Source organism: Rhipicephalus microplus, chromosome 3 (genome assembly GCF_043290135.1).
Source record: "Rhipicephalus microplus isolate Deutch F79 chromosome 3, USDA_Rmic, whole genome shotgun sequence".
Taxonomy (NCBI): Eukaryota; Metazoa; Arthropoda; class Arachnida; order Ixodida; family Ixodidae; genus Rhipicephalus; species Rhipicephalus microplus.
Genome location: NC_134702.1, coordinates 94,993,806 through 95,014,969, shown reverse-complemented (window position 1 = coordinate 95,014,969; position 21,164 = coordinate 94,993,806). Strand labels below are relative to the sequence as shown.

Sequence of the window (21,164 nt, the reverse complement as noted above, 5' to 3'; positions counted from 1 at the left end):
AAGAACGAAAAGTTCCGCAGCGGGGCGGTAAACGACCTCGCACTCCTCAGTGCGCGACGCCAACCAATATGCCACCGAGTGACCCTTCTCCACCGTGGTAACGGTGAGCCATTTATGTACACAGTGTACCGCTGGCAAACCTGAGAGCTCGACTACTTCAGTGCGTTTCTGTCATCAGTAGTGAGATGGCACGACGAGTGCGTGTTGGGCGCGCTCGCACTAAAAGTCGTCGTGCCACGCCACTGCGCGCGTAGCTGTGCGCGGGCGCCTCCACATAGCATGATCAAAGTGCGTGCTGATGATCTCTGGAGTGAGGGCTCACTAGCGTGCACAATTATCTCACAATCCACCATAAGTTTGCTTTCAAGTACAGTAGTTAAAGAGAGCACGAACGTCAATTCGCTCACTGCGGCAGCCGCGTTTACAGAAGGAGCCCGCTGCCCAAACATGAATAAGTAAGAACTGACACTGTTGTTTGCATTCGTTCTGTGCATACTCGTGTGTTTCTTTCATGCGTCTTTCTTTCTGTTGAGCAGCCTGCCTAAAGCGTCGAGCTGTGATAGTACTTATCGTGTGTTTGCTCATTTCAAGCGTGCTTGAGGTGTGCCTGCAGTTTCGAACGGTTTCAGCCCGAGGAAGACTAAGTTTTTCCTGAGTGGAACGCTGGTTTCAGTGTCTTATTTTTTCTCGTTTTTTATTGGTGCTTGTGGAAGACGCCGTTCTTCTGCCTGCGGAAATGGACGTAGAATCCCCAAGGCCTCCACCCATATCTTTCACGTCGTCCGTGGCCACTCAAGAAAGTGCTCCGGCCACCCAAGTGACGTCGACAGTGAGGACACGCTGATATACTCTACGGCCAGTGATGAGAGCTCCGATGAAATCGATTTTGGGCCCCCGGCAACACGCAAGGCGAAGAGGAGGCTACTTACAACATCTCCTTCCCAAAGTAGGGCCACCCCGAATATTCAAGAGCCACCAGTTCACACTATTTTGCTTGTCCCGCTGAATGCCGCTGACAGCATGAACCGACTTATTCGCCAGGTCACGTCTATGTCACTTGAGGCGCTCGTTCCAGGACAAATAACAGACGTGAGAATCAATGGCCGCCAGAACGTTCTGGCGATAGACTTCACGCAACGCACTGCTCTCGACGTTTTGTTATGCCTGCGAGTCCGCAGCAAACGTCCATGCCTCGGAAAAAAAAAGAAATCTGTGTCAAGGCCAGAAGCGAGCCCGCCTGACGCGATGAACAACTCAACGGCGTCAACACGCCACGGCGCCTTTCTGTCGCCCACGTACAGTGAGTCACCTCAGCAAGCGAGCCGTCGAGCAGGCAATCGGCGTCTTCCTGTCTGAGGGGGGGGGGGGGGGGTCACGCAATGCCTGGCGACGTCACTCGTCCTTGGGTGCAGCCACACGCGGCCCAGCGACGACCCCATTGGAGGATTCTGACCTCACGACAAGCGGCACTTCTGGTTGGACATTTGGGTTGGACCCGGTGCATATAAAAGAAGCCCTGCGGCGCGTCGAGAGCAGACCCTTTTGAGAGTAGAGCTATGTGTTAGAGAGAAGAGCTCGGCTCTTTGCGTCTCTGTCGGCCGCAGTGCCCAATTTTCAATGCCTCTGTATATAGGCTGTACATAAACCTTGTTTAACTCACCGTCGCCTCGTCCGCTCGTCTATCAGCTCTGCGCAGAAGCAGTCGCGAGCTGAGAAACCTACGCTACCAAACGCTTGGTGACCTTCCCGGCGGGGTTCGAAGCAGTGGCGCCTTCGGGACCGTGTTGGCGTCGCCGTCTTTCGCAACAGTGGTTGGCAGCTGCGGGATCGGCCGGCGTCGGCGACATCGATGCGGTGAGTGCCTGATGTTTTCCCCTCAGTTCACCAGACTACTCTAGCTCAGGTTATAGTAGTTTAGAGAAGGGCTGTGTGAAGCATTAGAGTGAGCTTTGATCGTTTCAAGCCAAGTCGAAGCGCTTTGAAACCAAAGTTAATGCGGAGGGGGTAAACACGGGAGTGTTAAAAATTGCTTGCGCGTCTTGCTAGTAGGCTTATAGTGGGTACGGCAAGTAGATTCTTAACAGGGGCAAACGGCAAGAGGCTAGTGTGAACGATGGATAACCTTATCGATGAGGCCTGGGAGGATATCAAAGCACGCCGCGAGGAAGCTGAAAGGCGAGAAGTAGAAGCTCGCGAACGTGAAGAAGCTGAAAAGCGAGAAGTTCGTGAACGTGAAGAAGCTGAAAGGCGAGAAGTTTGCGAACGTGAAGAAGCCGAAATGCGAGAAGTTCGCGAACGTGAAGAAGCTGAAAGGCGAGAACGGCGTGAGGAGGCCGAGAGGCAGGAGCGGCTTGAGTTGAAACAAATAGAATTGGCAATCTTACAGTGTTCGCAGGCGCCTAGCGTAGCTTCTGCGACAGTTCAGGTCAGCGGTCAGAGAATTCGCGACCAACTGCCACCGTTCGTAGTAGGCGAGGACATGGCGAAGTATCTCATCAAGTTTGAACACGTCTGTGAGCGAAATGCTTTAGAGCGGTCTCTTTGGGCGCAGAACCTGTTAGCTCTTCTTCCCGGCGAAGTGTCCGACGCGATAACTTGCTTGTCCAGAGAAGCGTTTGAGAGCTATGACGAGGTTAAGGAAGTGCTCTTGAGACGTTATAAGTTGTCGCCCTAGGCTTTCAGGCAAAGGTTCCGGTATGCTAAAGAGGGGGATGAGTCACACGTTGACTTCACGTTTCGTCTTAAAGCTGATTTAATTGAATGGCTCAAGGGCGAAAGTTTTTATGACGACCGCGATAAAGTGGTTGAATGCGTTGCATTTGGAGCAATTCTACCGCTGCATCGAGGAGGATGTCAAACTTTGGCTGCAGGACGAACTTGGGGAAGTACAGCTAAACAAGGCAGCAGAGTTAGCTGAGGAGTATTATACTCGCCGAAAGTTGCATAGCAGGGCAGTGCGCGTTAGAAAAGGTGAAAGGAAATAGGGCTTTTCAAAGAAACCTGATGAACAGAAACCCGCTCCGCACCGTAATTTCAAGAAGGACCCGTCTCTTACGAAGGACACTGTAGGGGAAGGGCAAACGGAAGCGGAGAAATCGAGTGAGGTTCCTAAACAACGCACTGATACCACACGGGCGTTTGAATCACGGAAGCCACTTATCTGCTACAACTGCAAAAAGGAAGGGCACATCGCGATAAACTGTAAGGAAAAGTTTGCTTTTGCAACAATCCGAGAATCGGAAAAGAACATGCGGTGTTTGGAGCCGTATATCCAAAAAATTAGTGTGAATGGGCAAACGCGTCGAGCACTTCGTGACTCAGCGGCAACCATGGATGTTGTCCATCCTTCATTGGTGTCTCCCGATGACGTTACAGGAGAATGCGCGTGGATCAGGCAAGTCGCCGAGAAGCAGAGTGCTTGCTTACCAATCGCCACGGTTGTCATTGAAGGCCCGTTCGGTAAGCTTCGCACTGAAGTGGCTGTGTCTGCCGCGCTTCCCGATCGTTTTCCTTATCTTTTCTCCTACAACTCAGAGCAGCTTCTCAAAGAGCAGGGTAAATCGTTCTTCCCCAACTTAGCGTACATGGCCCTCACGCGATCGCAAGCGCGGAAGCTTTCGCAGGAGCTTGATCTTGTTCAATGCGGTGAACTCTCAAGTGACCTTGTCGGCGGGTCGAGGGAACCTCAGAGAGGAAATTTTCCGCGTGAGTCATGTGAGCAGTCACGCGAGCGTCCCGTCGCCGAAGCGACCGGCGCAGTTTCCGTAGCAAGGGGAGACGACATGGCGCCATTGAATCAGAGCGAGAGGACTGCAACGCTCTCGCCTGTAGCGGAAAGTTGGAATGAGCTGTCGAGGGTTGATCGAGAGCAACGCTCATTCGAGAGCAGCGTGAGGACATCTCGATTAAAGCGCTAATAGAAAGCGTAAGCTTGGGAAAAAAGAAAAAGAATGTTCCATTTTTTGATAAAGCAGGGCTTTTGTATCGGAGCTACACAAATGCGCAAGGTCGCAAGTATGAGTAGCTCTTGGTGCCACAAAAGTATCGTCGCCATTTATTGGAACTGACGCATGAAAACGCATGGGCAGGGCATCTCGGCATAAAAAAAAACCAACGCTAGAGTTTCCCTTAAGTTTTATTGACCGAAATGCTGGAAGGATATCGAAGACTTTGTACGCTCATGCGACACTTGTCAGAGAGCGGGGAAATCCACGGAGAAGTGAAAGGCGCCCATGAAGCTTGTGCCAATTATCACGGAACCTTTTCGGCGCCTAGTGATAGATATCGTCGGGCCATTGCCAGAGTCAATGCAAGGTTTTCGGTACATCCTGACGGCTCTCAGTGTAGCCACAAAATTTCCGGAAGCGATACCACTTAAGGAGCTCAATTCTCCTCATGTCGTCGATGCACTGCTATCTATATTTGCACGCGTCGGATCTCCTTCTGAAATCCAATGCGACAATGGTAGTGTCTTCACCAGCTGCCTTACCTCTACCTTTATGGATAAATGTGGAATAAAAGTAGTGCACAGCTCGATCCATCACCCGCAATCTAATCCGGTAGAGCGTATGCATTCAGTTCTGAAACGGATACTGAGAGCTCTCTGCTGCGAGTACAAATGCGACTGGGAAGCGTGTATTCCTCCCGCTATGTTCGCTTTGAGATCAGCTCCTCATGAGAGCACTGGTTTTAGCCCTGCAGAGCTTGTGTATGGCAGGAGTTTGAGAACACCATTGCGAATGCTACGCGAGTCCTGGGAGGGATTCGATGAGGACCCTAATGTAGTTGCGTATGTTTTAGACCTCCTTCAGAGGCTTGGAAAAACGAAAGATCTTGTGGAAAGGCACATGAAGGCTGCACAAGTGTTGTCGAAGGAGAACTACGACAAATCGGCAAAGAAGCGCACATTTGAAGTTGGTATTCAAGTAATGCTGCTGCAGCCGTCCAAAAAGAACAAGCTTGAGGTTCATTGGGAAGGGCCCGCCAAAGTAATATCGAAGCTTTCTGATACCAATTATGAAGTGAAATTAGGAAGGCGGCCGAAAAAAATTTACCAAGTTACTTGATGAAACCACACGTTCAACGTCAAGCGGTCGTAAATCTGCTGTTGAATGCTTCAGAGGAAGAGGGAGAAGAAATTTTGAGTTGTGATGTAATCGAACGGGGATCGGAGGTAATCTTGGAGCAGTTGAACCTAGAGCCTAGGTTAAGTGAAGTCCCGAAGGAGGACCTGAGAAGGATTGTTTCCGAGTTTCAAGACGTGTTTTCGGACCGTGCCGGAAGCACGACGGTGATTGAGCACGGTATCGAGCTAACTTGTGAGGAGCCAATCCGTAGCAAGCCGTATCGTTGTTCCCCCGTGCAAAAGCAGATCATGAAAGAAGAGATCGACAAAATGCTGGAGTTGGGAATCATAGTACCGGGCGAGAGTGACTATACATCCCCTATAATATTGGTTCAGGTGCCAGAAAAAGATCAGAGGCCATGCATCGATTACCGGCGTCTTAACGCAATAACTCGAGACCCAACTTACCCGATACCAAACCTCGAGGAGAGGGTGGAAACTGTGTCACAGTCCAGCTATATTTCCACGTTAGACCTCGTGCGAGGGTATTGGCAAGTCCCCCTTACAGAGCGTGCTAGCCGCTATGCCACATTTGTTTCTTCATTTGGAACGTATCGTCCACTTATTCTGAGCTTTGGATTGAAAAATGCACCCTTTTGTTTTTCAGGCTTAATGGACCGCGTTCTTAAAGGCCTCTCCGAGTTCGCTCTGCCGTATCTTGACGATGTTGCCATCTTCTCCAACAACTGGGAAGAACATGTCAAGCATTTACGCGTCGTGCTGGACAGGTTGAGAGAGGCTTGCCTTACCGTGAAACCTACTAAATGTCACCTAGGGTGTGGCGAGGTGTCTTACCTGGGGCACGTTGTGGGGCGTGGCTGGCGTAGACCTTCAGAAATTAAGGTAGCCGCTGTCGTGAACTATCCAGGACCAACCACAAAATCTGAGATAAGGGGGGGCTCGCTGGATACTATCAGCATTACGTGCAAAATTACTCTAGCATTGCCAGCCCTCTAACTGACGCACTTCGAAAATCCGAGCCGGTTAAAGCAGTATGGGACTCAGAAAAGGAGAATGCGTTTTGCCAGCTAAAACAGGCCCTAAGCGAAAAGCCTGTTCTCATGGCACCCGATTTCTTTAAGAGATTTGTGATTCAATGCAACGCGAGTGATCGCGGCATGGAAGCTGTATTGTGCCAGGAAGACAGTGCTAGTAACGAAAGGCCAGTTTTGTATTTAAGTCGAAAACTCAGCGGCAAGGAAGAGGCGTACAGTACCTCTGAAAAGGAATGCGCTTGCCTCGTGTGGGCCGTTCAAAAGCTTGCTTGTTATGTCTCCGGTTCGAGGTTTGTGGTTGAAACGGACCACTGTCCTCTAACCTGGTTAAATAACATGTCGCCTAAAAGTGGCCGGTTACAAATTGGAGCATGATACTCCAACAGCACAACTTTTACGTTCGCTACAAAAAAAAGGAAAGATAAACGTTAATGCAGACGCATTAAGCCGTGCGTTTAGTTAGTACCTTCTCCACCTTTCAGTTTCTCGCTTGCGATTCGGGGCAGTTTTCTCCTCATCACGGTCTTAGCTGAGCGCTCTCGTCCAGAGTGAGCACAAGGAGCCAACTTTATGTTGTATTCTAATTCGTTACGTTGTTGTACGTGTAAAAAAAATGACTTGTCATTTTACGAGTCTTGTGTCTCACATGTGCCTCTTGATGTAGAGGGAACGAAATTCCCATAGACGCGTAGCTAGGTATATGTTGTACTATACTTTGTCTGGTGTTCTGTCGGGTGACCGAGGGCACTTGCTTGTGTCGTGCGTTGTCTGTTGTCGATCCGTTCGTGACAAGTTGCAGAACCGTCGACAAGTGCTGAAACCAAGGATCGTCAGAGACGAGCGAAGCTGGCCGGCAAGTTGTGGCGACAAGCCAGTGAAGCTGGGATCCGTCCTCAAGAATGGGATGTGTTCCCGGAACAGAGTCTGGAGCTGCATTCTCCCCATGGCCCTGGAGGCGAACCTGGAGGGACCTGGCGAAAGAGCGCACCTGACATCCGAGCCCCGTGGAAGCAGCTCGTCTTTCCGGCGCATTGTCTGGCGGCGGGGGTGCTGTTATGCCTGCGAGTCCACAGCAAACGTCCATGCCTCGGAAAAAAAGAAATCTGTGTCAAGGCCAGCACGCGAGCCCGCCTGACGCGATGAACAACTCAACGGCGTCAACACGCGATGGCGCCTTTCTGTCGCCCACGTGCAGTGAGTCACCTCAGCAAGCGAGCCGTCGAGCAGGCAATCGGCGTCTTCCTGTCTGGGGGGGTGACGCAATGCCTGGCGACGTCACTCGTCCTTGGGTGCACCCACCTGCAGCGCAGCCTCTCCAGATTCGATGAGAAAGAAGGACGCGGCCCAGCGGCGACCCCATTGGAGGATTCTGACCTCACGACCAGCGGCGCTTCTGGTTGGACATTTGGGTTGGACCCGTTTCATATAAAAGAAGCCCTGCGTCGCGTCGAGAGCAGACCCTTTCGAGAGTAGAGCTATGTGTTAGAGAGAAGAGCTCGGCTCTTCGCGTTTCTGTCGGCCCCAGTGCCGAATTTGTAACGCCTCTGTATATATGCTGTACATAAACCTTGTTTAACTCACCGTCGTCTCGTCCACTCGTCTATCAGCTCTGCGCAGAAGCAGTTGCGAGCTGAGAAACCTACGCTACCAAACGGTTGGTGACCTTCCCGGCGGAGTTCGAAGCAGTGGCGCCTTCGGGACCGTGTTGGCGTCGCCGTCTTTCGCAGCAGTATTGACCAAGGCGAATGTACTGGGGAACGTCAACGTACGTTCTTTCACACCAGATGGCAAGGACTCTCAGGCTGGCGTTATCAACGACGTCGATACTTCTATCAGCGATATTGATTTTGCAATTCTAATCAAACCAGTGACGGAAGCTGCTATAATCTTGCAAGCCCACCGTCTCGGGAACTCACGATGCGTGAAACTAGTTTTCAATGGTAACAGTCTCCCAACTCAAGTAAAAGTTGGTCATTTTCGACACACAGTACGGCCGTTCGTGCCGAAACCTCTTCAGTGTCGGAAGTGCTGAAAAATAGGACACGTGAGTGCTGTTTGCACAAGTTCTGCTGTGTGCTCCCGATGCTCGGAGTCGCACAACACAGAAGCCTGCCAAGCAGAACATCGCAAATGCGGCAATTGCCAAGGTCCTCACGAGGCGTCATCAAAGCAGTGCCCAAATGTGAAGAAGGAGATGCAAGTGCTGAGGCAGATGGCCAGAGATGGTTCCACCCACAGGAACGCTGCTGCCGAAGTGCGACGTCGGCGTTCGCGCCATAAGAAAACTTCTAGGATATCCTCTGACAAAGCCAGGGATACACTGCAACCCCATATCACGCACTCACCACCGCAAGCATCAACAAGTGCCAACAACACGCATCCTCAGAAAGACGCAAGAAACATTGACCCTGACGTGTGGCCAGCACTGCCGCCAGTGACACCGCCAGTAGAGCCGCAGCATTGCCCGCTGAAAGCTACTTCAGAGCGAGTAAGTCATGACAGTCAAGATAACGAAATAACAGACGTGATGAAGACCCTCATGAAGACAATTCCAGTAGTCCTGAATAAAACTCAGACTCCGGCTGTCCACAGCACTCTTCAAATATTGGACGCTTTGAATCCGGTGCTATCAATTCTAGCGAAGCACCATGGCTCTTTCTCTGCAGCCCTTCCATAAACAAGTGAAAGAGGCATCGATTTTTCAATGGAATGCCCACAGTGTTAAACCCCGCATTTCGGATTTTCGACCATATGTTTTCTAGAATCACTTTCTAATTATCGTAATTTGTGAACCACGTCTTCACAATGCTATAGGGCTTTCTAAATACGAGGCTTTCAGATCTACGACCCGAAACGAAAACAGTAAGATCATTGTTTATATCAGATGCGAACTCACATATATTAGGCATCCAGTAACACCGGACGACAGCAACCAATACGTGTGCCTGACAGCTAAGCGTAAGAACGTGAACTTCACGCTAGTGGCAGTATATATTTCGCCTTCAGGCACTTCGACCCAGCAAGATTAAGGGCGACACCTGGGTCATGGATTATTACTGGGGGTTTTAACACTCATCACCCGCTGTGGGGAAGCCAGAAGATGGACCGTCGGGGAAGAAATGTGTCCTCTTTTGCATCTGACCACCAACTATATTAATTAAATGACGGCACTCCCACGTTTTTATGGGGTCTGACATATAGTAGCTGTCTCGACCTAACTTTTCTGTCAAGTAGCCTAAGTGCCAAGGTGCAGCAGTTTGCGGACAATGATCTGACATATAGTAGCTGCCTCGACCTAACTTTTGTGTCATGTAGCCCAAGTGCCAAGGTGCAGCGGTTTGCGGACAATGAAACGCATGGCAGTGACCACATCCCCACCTATATAAAGATCAAGGGGCTAAGCAGGTCGCGTCCGCTTCACGTATAGACTAGTCAAAGTACAGATCATTCACAGAGAAGCAATGCGAGAGAAACCAAGAAGGTTCTTTTGAAAGCCTAGAAGGTATAATGAAGGCTACTATCCCAGAGGCAACGTTTATTCGTGGACCTTTGCCAGATTTTTGCAAATATGAAGTGGAGTAGGAGCAACTTCGAGCAATCCGTCGTCGCGCCGAACGACGTTATAGGCGCACGAAATCCATCTACGACTTGAGGGAAGCGAGACGTCTACAAAAGAAGATTCAACGTCGAATCAATGAACTACAGTCGCTACGATGGAAGTCACTATGCGACTTAGAAGTGTGGCAGCTTGGGCTAGTTGGTATGGCATGACGATAGTTATAGCGCGAGAACAAAACGACGACACAGAGACAAGAAGGACACGAAAGACACGAGCGCTCTGTGTCGTCGTTTTGTTCTCGCGCTATAACTATCGTCACTATGCGAGTCGCTTGGTCCCCACAAACCTCTTTCGCAAATATGGAGAATAATCCGCTGCCTACGAACATTGCCACAACATCATCGCCCGTTCAAATGCCTTGCTCTCCACCAAAACCAACGGTAAATCGATGTAGCAGAAGACTTCTGGGCCAGGATTGCAAATAAGGGGTCCGGGATCAACATGAGTAACCTACGAAACGCGCCGGTGTCCAGAGACACTCAGATGGACAATATCTTTTTTCTCTGGGGGAGCTTCAGGCAGCATTGGCAGCATGCAAGCGCTCGTCATCTCCTGGACCCGATAGAGACTTACATGGCCCTTGCTAACCTAAGACAAACAGCTCGGCGTGCTCTTCTAGCTGTATACAATGGCTCGTGGAGCAACGGTTTGGTTCCTCCTTCGTGGAAGTGCAGCCGCCTTGTGCTCCTGCTCAAACCAGGCAAATCGCCTTTGAACATGGCCTCCTATCGCCCCATCACGCTTTCCAGCTGTTTTGGAAAGGTGATGGGGAGAATGGCGCTGACTCGCCTGGAGTGGTATCTGGAACATAACAATGTATACCCCGATGCTTTGACCGGCTTTCGACGTGGACGGTCTTCCACAGACAATGTTGTTGATCTTGTCACGTCCGTACAACAGCCGAAAATCCCAAAGAGATTATCAGCGGCACTTTTCTTGGATATTAAGGCTGCATATGACAATGTACTACATGAAATCATCCTGTACGCCTTGGGCAGTATTGGATTGGGAGGCCGCGTTTACCAATGGATCTACAGCTATTCGAAGGACAGAACCTTCTTCGTTCAGACAGAAGATGGTGCAACAAGACACCATCATACTTATTGCGGCGAACCTCAAGGTGGGGTCCTAAGCCTCATACTTTTCAACATTGTGCTCATCGGCCTCGTTGACGTCCTGCCACACTCCGTACATCTTTTCATATACGCGGACGACATCTGCATCTAGGCATCAGGGGTCATGCGTCTACACGTACGAGCCAGGCTTCAGACAGCAGCCACACTGACATCAAACTACCTTCAAGGATGAGGACTGGAGCTGTCATCTAAGAAATGCTCACTGGTTGCGTTTACGTGCAAGACAATGACGCCATACCGCATCAGAATCAATGGACACACGATCAGCTCTCAAAAGACCCACCGTTTCCTGGGAATAATAATGGATCGTGACTTGTCTTGGAGCCCTCATATCGCTCACATGAAGAAGAAACTGACCATGATCACCCACGTCCTAAAGTTTCTTGCGGGAAAATCATGGGGTGCATCGGTACGAGCCATGCTTTAAGTGTATGCTGCACTTTTTCTTGGCTTCATGCGCTACAGCCTACCTGTGCTTGGCAAGGTCCGCATAACAAACGTACGCGTCCTCCAGTCACTACAAGCTCAAGCACTGAGAATATGCCTCGGGCTTCCGAGATGTACATCCTTAGCAGCGACTATCGCAATCACTCATGAACACCCTATCACAACCTACATTCGTATCGGTGCTTTAAGAGCGCACATAAGACACGCCACTCGGATTCAAACGCATCACCTCGCCTCCCTTCCAACTTCCAGGCCACGCTCTGCGTTCTGCTCTATTATTGCTCCACATCACATGGTTATTCCCACGAACTTCACGCATGCAGCAAGACCGCCGTTACCATTGTGCTGTCTACATCCACTAGAAGCCCTCATAACCATCCCCGGAATGCAAAAGAAGAAAAATTTGTCAAATTTGACTCTAAAAAACAACATTACTGTTTTTTCATGAGAAACACAGTGAACACATTCACATTTACACGGTTGGGTTGGTCACTTCAACAAGTTCAACAGGCGCAGTGATAATTCCGGAGAAATCCATCACGATAAAGTTCAGGACCTCGCATCTTACATCATCCACGGCGGCAGAACTCGCCGCCATTCATGCCGCTCTGAAGTTCCTAGTTGAAGAACCGCAGCAGACATGATCAATCTTCTCCGACTCCAAAGCAGCTCTCCAGGGCATTGCCTCGCCATATCTTCATGGTCCAAACGAACAGCTAATTGCTGAAATACGACTTCTTCATCACCGGGCTGTAGAGAAACCACATGACATAGCGTATCAATGGATACCAGGCCACTGCAGCATTGGTGGAAACGACCGTGCAGATGAAGCAGCCCAATCTGCTCATGATGATGCCCCTTGTGCAGCTATACCATTATCAAGAACGGACGCCGCTGCAAGGCTTCGATCACTTGCACGAGAACTGACACTCGCTCAGTGGAATTCACCGGCATTCACCAACGTCCGCCTTCATAATTTGGACCCACACCTACAGCTCCGTCTTGCATCAGGAATAAACAGAGCAGAGGAGACACTTTTGTGTCGTCTGTGGATTGGGGTGGCCTTTACGAATGCTTATTCGTTTCGAATCGGAATAGCCAGCAGCCCGACATGCAACAACTGTGGCTGCGCAGAGACTTTCTCCGATCATCTCTGCGAGTGCCCTCGCTTCAGTGCGCCAAGAAAAGAACTCTTAAAAGCTTTAGATAGACTAGAAAATCACCAATTGTCGAAAGAAAGGGTGTTACGACACTGGCCGAGACCGTCCTCTGCACGCAAGGCATTGAGAGCGTTGTTGCGCTTTCTGCGGGCAAGTGGTCTTAGAGACAGGTTGTAAGCAGCGTCGTGGAATGTCTGATGACCTCCCTTTTTTCAACGTCTCTTTTCTCTCATCTTTTATCCCCCTTAACCCCTTCCCCATTACAGGGTAGCCAGCCGGTCTGAGAACTGGCTAACCTCCCTGTCCTTCCTCTTTCAATCCTCCTCCTCCTCCTCCTTCAAACGGTTTGCCATTCTTCACGTGACAATGCAAATTATTACTGCACTTTTCATTGCTTCGACCTTGGGGATGAACAATGCACAATGAATGATCAGCTAGGCATATCTCATAATCATATAGTGGTTTTGGGATGTTTGGGTTTTGGGATGTTAAACCCTACATATCAATCAATATATCAATCGAATGATCAGCCACCTCTGGGAGGACACGTCTCACTTTCGTAATACCAATTCTTAAAAAGAATGCTCAACCACGTTTTTAGGCGCAAAGCTACTGTTAAGCTAACCTTGTCGTGCGTCACGCGTAACCGACAGAAGAAGATAACGTGAGAAAAAGGAAGGCAGCATCTCCCGAGAAGTATAACAGATGGCGCTGTCTCGTAGAAGCACGTACAAACTGAGCGAAAGCGAGGATATTCTAGATGGCGCTGTACCACTACTCTCCGATTGGCTGCTGCGTGGGCTGTGCTTGGGTACGAGGAGAATGAGTGCCTCTCTCAGTGCCCTGGATCATCACCGTGCGTGGTGGATCATTGGTGTTGGGACATGGACAAATCAGAGCAGCGGGCGCGAAGCGACGCGGAGGGGCCCGCGGGTTTGTGTTCATCGCCAGACAGAGAACACACAGACAGAAAGAGATACAGACAGACGGACTAACGCATGCACGGACTGACGGATGGATGGCTAGACAGACGGACGCATGGACGGACAGATGAACGCACGCACGAAAAAACAAACGTATTTACGGACACATGGACGACGGATGGATAGACGGACGCTTCGTCCCACTGATCATCATTCACTCCATGAATATGCTGTGACTTTTTTCTTCGGTGCCTTCTAGCCACTCGCATTATGGCAGCCATCATCAGCAGCGCAATATTCTGCGGAGAAAGATAAGTTTACGGACTACCATAAACACCTGATCTCCGGAGTCCGACCACTCATAGGACAACTGTAAAAATTAGCGTTGTATCATATGAGAGAATATTATGAAAGCGTGGTTTCAGCCTTTGCTGAGTCGCAGTGTGGGAAATCGTAGCCCCGTACCACAGTGGATGTATATGTGTGAGGCTTCCTACACTAAAAGTTGCAGTGATTCAGGTTCAACAAGTTGTTCGCTTAAAGGGTACTGATGTTAAACAGAAAATTAGTAAGCTTTGATGGTTTGTTTTTGCATATATTTCCGCATGTTCTTTCTTCGTCGTAATATTATGGTTATAATAAACTCATTGTCAAAAGTTGAACCAAAGTCAAAATATTATTTTTAATTTCGTGCCGTAACCTCAACACTTGATCTCACGGCTTTGAACGTCTACTCCTTTTCTATTTTCTGCGCATTCACTCATTATGATTTTTTGAGGCCATGAATCTTCAGCCAGTGAATTCGTTGATACGCAATGTAATTCATTTTACCAAAAAATAATGGCAAAAATATCTCTATCAGGCTTGTGAGTCTTAAAAATAACCTGCACATCTCAGAAAAATCTATTTGTTATGTCTTGTTAAAGACCCTAAGTCCACAACGCGCCCAGTTGCTTAGTCTATTTAAAAGATACGCTCCTATGCACACGTTCTATAGAATTTCCTAAACGTGCTTTCTTCCCGCATTCTGTCGCACGTAGTCCGTTCATACCGAGATATTTATCATTATTCACAACCAAGGCAACACTACCCACCTCAGCTGGAAGGGGTTGCTGGCGTACACCCGTATCATGAAGGCCCCGGGACAGTGTGGGTCGAAGGTGGCCGGTATTATGACGTAGTGGCCCGGTCGCAGCTCGAAGCGGCCGAACACTTCACGGTAGTTGATGTAGGCTCCGGAGTTGGCCACGTCCGGTGTGCGCGCAAAGTGATCCAGGGAGAGGCGTCGGAAGTGGTCCAACGCCTGCGCACCGAAAACATCAGCATCACAAATATTATTAGCTCCAACATGCGCGCGGTGTAAGAATAATCAGGTGTTGACACTGGGCGCGCCTGAGCGGCCAGATAATGTTCGGTCTCGTGGGCACGCTGTGCTGCGAGCCCTACGCCATCTCCTGCCACCGACAGGAGCTCTCACTGAGTGGTGCCCCGTCCTCGGACTCCTGCGACCATGTCCATCTTCCCTATCTCCTCCTTACTTCCGTCGTTTTCTGTCGTTCTCTGTCCCTGCGTCTCACAATCTCCTTCCTCTATCTATTTACCTTTTAATCCTATCCTTTTAATCCCTCCTTTGCTTCTATATCGCCTTTGGCTGGGAGTCTTTCACGAAAGCTTATACCACGTTAATTGGAATTACTGACAGTGTGGCGTGCGATGTTTGCGGCACCGACGAAAATATCGAACACCTGCTGTGCCATTGTCCTCGATTTGCCTCAGATAGACAAGTACTTGCCAACGCAATGCGGCGACTGGATGATCGGCCTCTTTCTGTGCAGGTGCTATTACAGCAACGTCCACATGCCTCGACAGCCCACAAGGCAGTGAAAGCCCTGCTGTGTTTCCTGAGAAAGACAGGCTTGTGTGAACGCCTCTGACATGTGGTAGAGTTCTACACGCTGCAGTGAAATTACTGTCAGTCTCTCCCCAACCTTTTTTTCTTTTCCCTCTCTTTCCTCTTTCTCGTCTTTCTTGTCCCCTTCTTTAATCCCCCAGTGTAGGGTAGCCAACCGGATGTCTTTCTGGTTAACCTCCCTGCCTTCTCCGTTTTGATGCTTCCTCCTCCCTCGTGAGCTACTGTTGAGGTGTTGCACTCCGATGAAGACGGTTACGGGGCTCACTTTTCCGTTCTTTTTCCTTTGAGAATCACACAAGGAGCTGTCAGATGGTGCCATGGCCAACGTACCCAGGGCGCGGTGCTGGCGCATTCAAATTCCTCTGCCCCCCCAACGTTTTCGTTCCAAGTGGCACAAGTACCAATTAAAGCGCGAACGAAATTTCGTATTTTATATTAAAATGCAAAACTTTACCAGGATTAAGAATTTAATAACACGAAAGTGATTTGTGCAGGGTGTGAACGTCGTCAACACAGATAGTTCCGCTCACGCGCACTTGTATTTTCGTCTGTTCCAGTATTGCTCGAGGCAAAGAAAATTAATTTAAAAAAAAACGTTAGCCATCGGACTATTCCTCCATCAAAATACTTTTCCGTGGGGAAGAAATGCAAGGAACTTTCGCGTGCTTAGATGTACGTGCATGGAAAACATCCCCAGGTGGTCAAAATTAGGAGCCCCCACTATGGCGTCCCTCGTAATAAAATCATAGTTTTGTCGCGTAAACCCCCAATATTAATTATTACCCCTTTATTAAAAGAGAATCGTTACTGCACCTGAAACGTATTTCATGCGTACCACTGCTTTCGTTTACACAGGAAATCATTGAAGCATTTGCGCTTGTTCAGTGTGAACGCAATATAAAAAATATTTCAAACGCGCAAGTATTCTATAACAAGCACACAAGAGCAATTCAGTTGTTCCATGAAATATATAAATATTTGAATTACGCAAGTATTTCATATACAGCACTATAAAGCAATGCGGTTGCTCAAGGCTAGATGTTGCGATGCGAATTCACATATGTATGTCAACGATCACCGTCAGACGATCACGGTAAGACGGCCCTTTGAAGTGAGGCACACGCTCCGCAGAAGTCTGAAGACCGAACGGTATTTCGGTACAAATAACGTTCTAGGCAATTCGAGAACCTTTCAGCAATTTCATGGCAGCTTCGTCGACAGAGTAACATTAAACATACGCGAAGAAAAAAAAACTGGCTTCAAAACAGTGCGGTAAGAGATTCCAACAAAAAGACCCAGAATCAGCAGCATGCACATTTCCTTCGAGCGTGTTGTTGAGACCAAGACAGCTTATCCCGCTCGTCGTAGCGCTATCTACAAGATAGCTGATAACGGCCCGAACATCATCTGGACGCACTAGGATTGCGCTTTTAAACGCGTTGCGGGGAAAGTGTCAGCACCTGTGTATTCTTACATCATGAACATGTTTCATGAGTGCACCGTTTCTTCTTCCCACAGAGACACCATGCTGTAAATATTTGGTATTATTGCGATAGCAATGAAATGGACACTCTCGACTGGATTTCCCCGTTGGCGTCGATGTCATGCAACATATATGCTTACGTATCTATATATATCAAAGCGCAAGAAAGAAAAATTCAAAATAAACACTCCGCGCGCGTCATCTAACATGGGACCTCCGCGTCGTGAATGCGAGGCGTTAGCCGCTGAGCCACCGTGAGGTGCCTCCTTGGATGTTTAAACGGCTAGTATTTATATCTACCAGTTATCGCTGTTGGCAAACATCTCGGAGGGGAACTACCGTATTTTCAGCACTATCAGTAAGATGGCGCCGTGAGCGTGCGGCGGCTCTCATCTCTTTCGTGTACTTTCGCCCGCGTAGAGAATAAGGGGTTGTACGCTCGATCGCGCCTTATCTCGCAGTGAGGAGGTCCGTACGTCTCGTGCGTATTCTGTTGTAGTTACCGGGTGCACAAAGGTCACTGAAATCGTTTCACACCCCAGTTTGCGAAAAGAGGTGCGCTTTCCAGACAGGGTGAATTCACAACTAGGACGCTTAGTCGAGTTTATCTGTACCTGTGGGTATGTTTCATGCGTAATTTGTGCGTGAGAAACGCGGGCCACGTTTCGATCTGCTTCATATTCTGCGCGTGACTTTCTAATTTGTTGCTATCGCGTTCATTGATTCGCCTTCGTGACAAAGGTTTGACTTTTTTCGGCCAATACAGGGGACAAGCAATCTCCTTTTGCACCAATATTGGGCAATTTTTTCGAAAATGTACAAATAAACGAAATGATAGCAAATGTTAATGAATTTTGTATACCTCATCCGATATCTCATTTCACAGCCCTTGCTAAGCACCCAAATATTATAGCCGGGCACAATTTGAGAAGTCTGTGTGCTTTTTTTTAAGGCAGATGAACACATGCTTTCACTAATGGGCACGCACTTAAGGAGTACACCATGATCAGGGCGACTGGTCAGCACGCCTTTGGAGAATATTGTCGAATGAGAGGGACTACCTTGACCAATTTTTTTCAGTCACTGAGGTGGTGAGCAGCAGCAATTCGGTCAATCGGGCGGAGTCTTCGAACTTGTTAGGCTGAACCCGATTATATGTGCAAGTGAATGACGCAAGGATAGCTAGGCGAATCAAATTATTATCAACGTAGAGCTGAACCTCCCTGCCTTCACCTTTTCACCTTCCATTCTCTCAAGATATAGAAAGCAAGATACGCGATAAAGAATAATGAGAGCCACGTAGAAAAGCCACTAAATTTAATGTAAATAGCTAAGATTTCGGGGCAAAATCTTAAAACAAACGTAACGGTTCCTCACAAAGTTGTAGCAAGGCTAGCGCTTTGGAAGACAAAAAATTGTCTTGCTTGACACTGAAAAGTGTACCTACATTATCCGAATAAGGAATTCTTTCCTGAATCTAAAACTTCAAGGAATTTTTTTAGTGTTCCGCGACTCGACATCTTGGTTTTTTTAATTGTTTTATCCCTATCTGTGTATCTCTCACAACAAAAAGATAACTTCAAAACTAGAAAACTTCCTTCTTTTGGAAACTGCCATCTTTTATCGGGGTTAGCACTCTACAAGCTTAAAGTATTGTTATAATCATACACTTTTAGGTTATAAAACGCGCGTTACGTTTTTTGCGCGGGATGAAAATTTGCCTGAAAGGAGAAGCAGCTGCGCGTAATGACGGACTACGTTGGCCCAATAACAGGGTCTGAATTCACCAAATATCTGTTTCGTCAGTTTGTTTTTTCATTAGTAAGCCAGCCTCCCCAATATGTCCTGCATCACGCTTGCCTGAAATGTTCCATCAGATAAAGTTTAGCGTAATAGGTTGCTGTATATGCGGACCCCGTTCCCTCACCTGATAGATAACGAATCCTATCTGATGCATGCGCAGGCGATTTCGCGTGATGAATGCGTTGTGGGGTGGGTGCACCTGCATCAATGCCACCACAACGCTCGCCGTGCTGTCATCGGCCACTGCTGCATTACCTGCACCAACGAGAGAGGGGTGGTACAAAAGCTGTGCCCACAAAAAGTTTTTGTACATACCAGAGTAATAATTAGTAATAACAACAAGAAAACTACAACATATTCCTTTGTTCCGAAAGTTATCAATAACACGTAGGTGACGCCACAGAAGCATATTCTGGACTCGTGCTACTGCATGAAAGCTACGATAACGTCATTGCCACATGACCTCCCTTATTGTCAAAATGACGCGACCTGCTAATTAACGACCTTTGCGAGAGCGCAATGGCAGGCATTGAGTGCTATATACTGATGATGTCCCCGTGACATAATGAACACTCAGATTCACACTGTCTTTGCAGTATATACCACACGACTGATTCAATTACGTTAGCGCAATCTATCTACATGCATCTATGCAGTGACTGGCATCTAGGCTGGGGTAATAATTACTGTAGCGACAGTTATCGATACTTGGAATAATTGTAAGATGGAGATTTATAGCCCCATAACACCACCTCGGCATTATCAAGAAAGCGAAATAGGCAGTATTAGGAAGAAAGTTTGTTTCCATAGTGCCACCCTGCATACTTGCTTGTCCGATGGTCGCTTTTCATGCAACACGAAGCAAAACAGTGACTTAGAGGGCATAACATTTTTATAACATTGGCATAACATAGCCATTAAATTGTGTTAAGGGTCAAATGTTCAAATCTACTGAAGAGCACTGACTACAAAGCTTCCTCATTGTAAACTTAAAAATTAGAGATACTTTTTTAGATGGAGATTTACCAAAACTCTTTGATTGTCAGAAAATTCTTACCCTGCTTTATGACTTGCTTATGACTTGTGGTACATTCAAAGGCTGTCTTTCATCTAACGTGTGGACACATCGTGCGCACTTGTTAGTGCTCTAGTGCGAAACTGTATATCAATTGATATGTTGGGTTTAACTTCCCAAAAACAATCATTTGATTATGAGAGACGCCGTAGTGGAAAACTCCGGAACTTCCAAAACCGGGTACCTCAAACTGATTGCACCTGCAAAAATCGCAACACTTTTGATGTGCAGCAGCTCGTTGGCTAGCGCGTGTAAGTCTGTCCCTCCATGCGTCCACAAAAACGCGCCGCCACGCGCTCTTTTCCCCGCAGTGTTGGAGCGGTGCCAAGTACGTCTCTTCACAGCTGCGCGTTGACGTCACGCTCCCCTCGCAGTGCGTGCTGAAGGCGTTCTCTCCCTCGCCTGCCGCGCACTCAACGCAGCGCCCGCAGCTGCCGCCTCGCCCGTTCGCCCACAACACCTGCCACTACCACCACTCGCACCGCTACCACGACCACCGCTCGCTACGCCGCCGACTCCTCAGTTCACGCGCAATAAACCTGACGCGCGCCTAACGTACGCGTTGAAACATCTCTACACGTGTCACCCTCTCCACCACTCGCAACGCTTGAGCGCACATTGAGTGGTAACACTCTTCCGGCTCGTTCATCTGCGATAGAGAGGAAGTCGGTAGACGACGCTCCTTCGCCCACTGAAACATATTGAAGTGATTAGGCCTAACCCGGCCTTCGCCGGCGTTGCGACGGTTGGTGAAGCCGACCGCGTTCGCGAATGGCGACATAGCGTGCCTGCGACACCAACGAGGCGCAAGCCAGGGAAGCCAAACGCAAGCGTTGGTAACGCTACTGCTTCGCATCCGATCAGCGTTCCCTTTGGGAGGATGGTGGAAATTTTCTTCTGTACCTTTCGTTCTCAACAGCACAATATTACCAGGTAATATACGAGACATGTCTATTGCACAGGTTTTAGTGCTGAAACTATTTCCGTGATAATATCTCTTCTGTTGTTTTGCGAGATAAGTTAGTCAGCAGTTATGCTTAAAAGAGACCAGCTATCAATGAAATGTTCGTGAGCACGGGGTGCCAATGCGACTTATGCTTCGTCAAGCAGACTCGTCTTCTTCAAGGCTGCAACTAAGGCAGCTGAAGCCTTGACAAAGACAAATATTTGCACTTGTTAGCTCCATCGACGCCCTGTGTTCTCAAATTTTCAATCTATTCATGCTGTTATCTTTTTCTCAACTCCTGTCTCGTTTTTATTTCAATGCTGACAATACACTTGTCATGTCACTGCATTTAGGATCCTTTTTTATCTTTTTTTTTCACTCACCATGGTCACCTGGTGTGGATCGTATGGACAACAGGTACTGCGGATTAGTGCTGAATGAGCTTAAGTTGTTCCTTGATCCACCCGAGTTGACGCCGTCGACCCACACACCACGGATTGCACGCACCTGAAAGTTCCATCCAAAAGGAACAGACACACT

The 21,164-nt window shown here is 48.5% G+C and overlaps 1 protein-coding gene across 1 annotated transcript in view; it reads right to left on the bottom strand.

The window, feature by feature from the left end:
- Positions 1-12,038: 12,038 nt before the first annotated feature.
- The window catches only part of LOC119159700 (calpain clp-1-like), a 54,348-nt gene continuing 45,222 nt past the window's right edge, over positions 12,039-21,164 (bottom strand). The window contains exons 8-11 of the mRNA XM_037412534.1: positions 21,008-21,131; positions 18,728-18,858; positions 14,500-14,708; positions 12,039-12,072 (exon numbers count right to left, since the gene is read on the bottom strand). Coding sequence (XP_037268431.1) covers positions 12,039-12,072; positions 14,500-14,708; positions 18,728-18,858; positions 21,008-21,131 — 498 coding nt within the window. The remainder of the gene's footprint in view (positions 12,073-14,499; positions 14,709-18,727; positions 18,859-21,007; positions 21,132-21,164) is intronic.